The sequence below is a fragment of the Muscardinus avellanarius genome, assembly GCF_963383645.1.
Source record: "Muscardinus avellanarius genome assembly, chromosome: 1".
NCBI lineage: Eukaryota > Metazoa > Chordata > Mammalia > Rodentia > Gliridae > Muscardinus > Muscardinus avellanarius.
In genome coordinates this window covers 193,505,661-193,511,660 of record NC_137786.1, presented here as the reverse complement: position 1 = coordinate 193,511,660, position 6,000 = coordinate 193,505,661, and the positions used below count along the sequence as shown (strand labels likewise).

Sequence of the window (6,000 nt, the reverse complement as noted above, 5' to 3'; positions counted from 1 at the left end):
AAATGCAATTTCCTCTTTTCAAAGCACATGCCATCTTTAAAAAAAATTTTAGCAATATACATTTGCACTCAAAGAAAAACATGCAGCGCCATTGTCTTCTGACAAAACTCTGCATTGAAACCCACGGACTTTAGGCAAGTACGCCCCCTTAACCTAGGGACTCCGAACCACAAACACTCAGTGCAATATTTACTGTTTCTTATTTCCGTAGGAAACACAGGATCAATGATGTCTTCTTATTACAACTGTTTCCTGATGGCTGAGCAACAGTCTCCCTTTGCTTTAAAGCACTCTAACTTGCTGATGGAAGGTACAACTAGAATTCAATAAAACTTGAGGATCCAAGTGGGGGATGGAGGAGAAATACTTAAGGTCTACCCTGTGCCATAAACTTAGGAGAAAAATTTACACAGAAACAAAACAAACCTCAGATTTTATCAATGCACCCCTTTAAAAAAATGTTTTTTTCTTTTTAAATTTCTGAAAGCAGCTTAATGTGAATCAAAAGCAGTTCCTGAGTAACTGCAGTAAACAGTCTTTAAATACATATATATGCACACATATAGATATGTACATACATACACATATTATTTGCAACTTAGCTCATTTTGGTTCTGCCTTAATTTACCTCCCAGAGTTCAGTTGAATCATATCCCTTCCTTCCTTTCAGTCCCCAATGTGCAAGTTTAACAGCTTTTGCTCTGGGAGTTGGCATCATGCAGATGTTTCTTGTTACTCCTTTGTGGTCATCTGCACGTCTATCTGACCAGGTTTCCAGAGTCACTGCAGGTCAGTTTTCTCAATCTCACAAAACCCGTGAATGCACGGAGTTCTCACGTCTTCTTCATCAGGCGCCGTGACTGCCACGTGTGGAGCTTGTTGTAGGCTGTCTGAAGCATCTCTTCTATGTGACTCACCAACTGCAAGACACATTAAGGTATTAAACAAGGGGGCACAGTCAGGGGAGTTAATGCTTCCAACCCAAATCTGGCTCGTTTTTGACAGTATTTTTTCAGCTCACCAGCACTTCCTCAGTCGAGGAGGTAATGTGTAGTAAGACTGTTGCAAAGGTGTTATCAGAACACATTTTGTATGGAAAAGTAAGAGACAGAAATGGGGTGGTGGGGGTGGAGTGAGGATATGCACAGTCAAGGCTGGAATTCACCTGCTCTGCTTGCACTGCCTGGTCATTAACCAGCAATGGGATATTGTGCAGCTGTCTGGGTTCTGGGCCCCAGTTTCTTCTGTCAAATGAGAAGCTAACCCTTACTACATTTTTTTTTTTTTTTTTTTGAGCCCAGGGGTCATTCTACCTCCAAGCTACACCCCCAGCCCTATTTTTTATTTTTACTTTGAAACAAGGTCTCACTAGGTTGATGAGAATCTTACTACTTGCTAAGGGCTGTCCTTGAACCTGCAATCCTATCTCAGTCTCTCAAGTATGGAAATTACAAGTGTGTGCCACCACACTGACTTAAAGTTGGTAATTTCTATGTTTAAACAGGAGTCTACTAACCAAGTCTGGGATAGCATTATCAATATTATCTTTACAGAACATTTGAAAAATGCTTTATTCTCTTCAAGAATCTAGACTCAGCAGGCTGGGATGAGAACATTTTTTTTTTTTTTTGGGTGGTGGAGATCAAACCTAGGGCCTCACACACATGGGCTCTATCACTGACCTTTATCTTTAAACACCAGGAATCTTTGATTTTCAAAAAAGAGACTATTGCTCAATGTTGAACTTTTTTTTTTTTTGGTGGTACTGGGGGTAGAACCCAGGGCCTTTTTTTTTTTTACCTCTGGGCTATACTCCCAGACCTATTTTTAAAATATTTTTATTACTTTTTTTGGAAACAGGGTCTAAGGTGCTGAGAGCCTAAGTAGCTGAGGCTGGCTTTGAACCTGTGCAAGCCTCCTGTCTCAGCCTCCCAAGAGCTGGATTGTAAGTGTGCACCACCACGCCCAGTGGCATTCTACCTCCAAGTTATATACCCTCAGCTCTGTGCCCTGTTTTACTATTTATTTTATAGGACTGGAGATGGAACCCAGGGACTTTCTACATCTGAGCTACAACCCCAGCCCTATTTAAAAAAAATTCTTTATACTGAAACAGGGTCTCACTGTGTTGCAGAGGGCCTCACAAAGTAGCTGAGGCTGTCTGCGAATTGCAATCCTCCTGTCTCAACCTCTCAAATGCTAGGATTACAAGCATGTACTTCCATGCCTGGCTTTACTTCTTATTTAAAAACAGAGTCTCACTAAGTTGCTGAGAGCCTCAATAAGTTGCTGAGGCTGGCTTCAAGCCTCCTAAGTATTGAGACTATGGGTGTGTGTACACTCAGCATTGGAAAGCACTTTTCAACTCCGAGGCATTCTGACTTAGAGTTACATTCCAAGCCCTATTTTTAATTTTTATTGGTACTGGAAATTGAACCCAGGGGTATTCTACCTCCGAGCTAAACCCTCAGCCCTATTTTTTTTTTCTTTTTGAGGTACTGGGGATGGAACTCAGGGGCATTCTACCTCAGAGTTATACACCCAGCCCTATTTTTTATTCTCTTTATTTTGAAACAGGGTCTCACTGAGTTGCAAATGGCCTTACTAAGTAGCTGAGGCTGTCCCCGAACCACAATCCTCCTGACTCAGCCTCCTGAATGCTGGGATTACAAGCTTGTGCCACCACACCAGCTCCTATTTTTTTAATCTTGTTTTGAAGCAGGGTCTCACTAAGTTGCAGAGGGCCTCACTAAGTAGCTGAGGCTGGCTGCGAACCTGCAATCCTCTCGTCTCAGCCTCCCAAGCACTGGGATTACAAGCCTGCCTACCACATCTGGTTCTATTTTCTATTTTGAAAGAAGGTCCCATTAAGTTGTGGAGGGCCTTGCTTAATTGCCAAGGCTCACTGCAAACCTGTGATCTTCCAGTCTCAGCCTATGTACTAGGATTACACAGTGTTCCTGACAGTTATAATCAAGTGAGAGGTCACACAAGATTTGAAACTTATTTGCCATCCTTGCTGTGCTGTGGGGAAATACTCCAAACTTCTTTTCTGATTATGAGTAATACCATTTTATAGTTTGAGAAAACACACTAAGAATGTTTAAGGAATAAATAGCACTTACTAAAAATATTATAAAGTTTTTTTTTTTTGGTAGTACTGGGGATTGAGCCCAAGAAAATCTATCTCTGAGCCACACTCCAGCCCTATTTTATTTTTATTTCGAAACAGAGTCTTGCTAGATTAATGAGTCTTACTTGCTGAGGCTGTCCTCAAACTGTGATCATTCTGTTTTAAAGCTTCACAAGTACTGAGATTACAGATATGGCCAAACATGTCCAGATTATAAAGATTTTTCAGCTTTCAATCTGAAAACTCCCTTTTCAAATACTGGGTCTTTAAGCCAGGCGTGATGGCACATGCTTGTCATCCCAGCATTCAGGAGGCTGAGACTGGAGGATCGCGGTTCGTGGACAGCCTCAGCTATTTAGTGAGGCCCTCTGCAACTCAGTGAGACCAGGTTTCAAAATAAAGAATAAAAAATAGGGCAGGGAGTGTAGCTCGGAGATCGAATGCCACTGAGTTCCATCCTCAGACCCGCAAAAAAAAAAAAAAAAAAAAAAAAAAGAAATACTGGGTCTTCACAACACAAATCCTCTCTTGTACAACTTGTACAAGAACTTGTACAACACAAAAATTTATCTTGTGCTTTTTCTCTGGCTTTACTTTAAAAGCAATGCTAAGGGCTGGTGGTATAGCTTAGTGAAAGAATGCTTTCCCTGCTTGTACAAGAGTCTGGGTTCAATCTCCAGAATCATAAAATAGCAATAACAACCAACAAACAAAAAGAAAGCTAAAATCCCAGACACAAAATGACACTTCTCATCACTAATCTTCCCTGCTATAAACAATCAGGGAAGCTGAAGCCAAGAACTATTTTATCTCAGTAACAACTTTGCCTTTACTTATGTTCCTAGGTTTGTGTACTACTCAGTAAATAATAATACAGATTTTTAGGGAACATATATATAAGTACATGTATTTATATACATGTATAAATAAAAATATAAAGATGGCCGTTAAAAATGCCGATTAGGAGCCTGGTGTGTGGCGCACACTTGTATTCCCAGCATTTGGGAGGTTGAGACAAGAGGGTAATGGTTTGCGGGTAATGTCAGCTACTTAAGTGAGGCCCTTCTCAACTCAGTGAGACCCTGTTTCAAAATAAATAATAAAAAATAGGGTTGAGAGTGTAGCTCAGAGGTAGAATACCCCTGGGTTCCATCCCCAGTACTGCAAGACAAGACAAAACAAAAAACAACAAATGCATGGTTAGTCATGACCTCTGAAAGGTAGGATGCAGTGTTACGCCACTGGACAGGAATTTCAGAGTATCTATGAGTTATGGTAATGTTCTGCTACTCTGCCTGATTGGTGAGTACCTGTGTTCTTTTTTTGGTGTGTGTATGTTGGAGACTGAACCCAGAGGCATTCTATCTCTGAGACTCCCAGCCCTATTTTTAAATTATTTTATTTTGAAATTGGGTCTCATTAGGTTGCAGAGGGCATCATTCAGTAGCTGAGGTTGGTCATGAACCTGTTTATCCTCCTGTTTCAGCCTCCTCCAGTACTGGGATTACAAGCATGCTCTACCACACCCAGCTCTAATTTTATTTCTTATTTGGAAACAGGGTCTCGCTAGGTTGACCGAGTCTTACTACTTGCTGAGGCTGTCCTTTAACCTTTGATTCTCCTGTCTCAGCTTCCTAAGTACTAGAAATACACAGGTGTGCACCACCACGTCTGGCTTATTTTACTTATTTTGAAACAGGGTCTCCCTAAGTTGCTGAGGCTGGCTGCGAACCTGCAATCCTCTTGTCTCAGCCTTCCAAGTACTCAGATTACAGTTGCGCACCAACTGGCCTGGCCTGAGTATATGTACTCGAATGCATGATGCGTTTTATAAATAGAAAGCAGTATACTGAACAAGAGAAAAGAACATATATCATCTACTCATTTACAGAAAAGTGCATTTTACTACAAAGACAATCAGGTCAAAATCAGAATGCTGCCTTACATTTGTGCTTAAATACTGTCTCCGAATTTTTTCTTGGAATGGGCAGAGCTTTGTAACTTGGAACCGTTCCAAATTACTTTTCATTTTCACTACCTAAAAAAGATGAGAAACAATGAATTACAGAGAAATCTCAAAGAAAACTGTAGACACCAAGGGAAAAAAAACTACTGTTATTTCCATACAGAAAGGCTACTTTTGCTATAGAAATTTTTATAAAAATGTAAAAGAAAATAAAAACATACTTATTACATTCCACCAGAGATCATCTTTAACACATGTTGGTTCATAATTCATTCTTCTTACAATCTTACAAAGTGATAGAGGAATATCTCTGTGGCTAACTATTTACATACATCATTATTTTTTCTCATACTGGGGATTGGTGGGGGCGGGGAACTCTACCATGGAGCCACACCCCTATTCCTTTTTATTTTGAAACAGGGTCTAAGTTACCATGAGCTGGCCTTGAACCTGTGATCCTCCTGTTTCAGCCTCTCAAATACTGAGATTACAGGCATGCATCATCATGCCTGGCTAGATACATTACTTCCATGGGGTAAATTTCTAAATGTTGAATTCCCAAGTCAACGAACTCACAAGAGTAGAAAAAAGGTACTTTTTCTTAGAAAACGGGTCAACATTGCTCATTTTTTTTTTGGCAAAGTAATGTGGAAAATGTTCATTTACTGTAGCTTTAATTTATTTGAATACTAGTGAGTTTAGAGAGTTTCTCTTAAGTTTACTTGGCCACTTGCATTCTTTACTAAGTTGTTCACTGGGTCAACTGCTTGCACCCCCAAACCTCAGCACTGGGGATTTAACCCAGGGCTACTTCTAGCTCCCAGTTGTTTTTCTTTTGAGACAGGTCTCACTAAGTTGCTGAGGCTGGCCTTGAACTTTTGATCTCAACTTCCCAAGTACT

At 40.4% G+C, this 6,000-nt stretch overlaps 1 protein-coding gene across 1 annotated transcript in view; it reads right to left on the bottom strand.

Annotated features, from left to right (window-relative positions):
- Positions 1 to 833: 833 nt before the first annotated feature.
- The window catches only part of GTF2H1 (general transcription factor IIH subunit 1), a gene marked incomplete at its 3' end in the record, with an annotated part of 44,396 nt that continues 39,229 nt past the window's right edge, over positions 834 to 6,000 (bottom strand). Inside the window, exons 14-15 of the mRNA XM_080705656.1 lie at positions 5,079 to 5,171; positions 834 to 920 (exon numbers count right to left, since the gene is read on the bottom strand). Of these exons, the coding sequence (XP_080561782.1) occupies positions 834 to 920; positions 5,079 to 5,171 (180 nt within the window). The remainder of the gene's footprint in view (positions 921 to 5,078; positions 5,172 to 6,000) is intronic.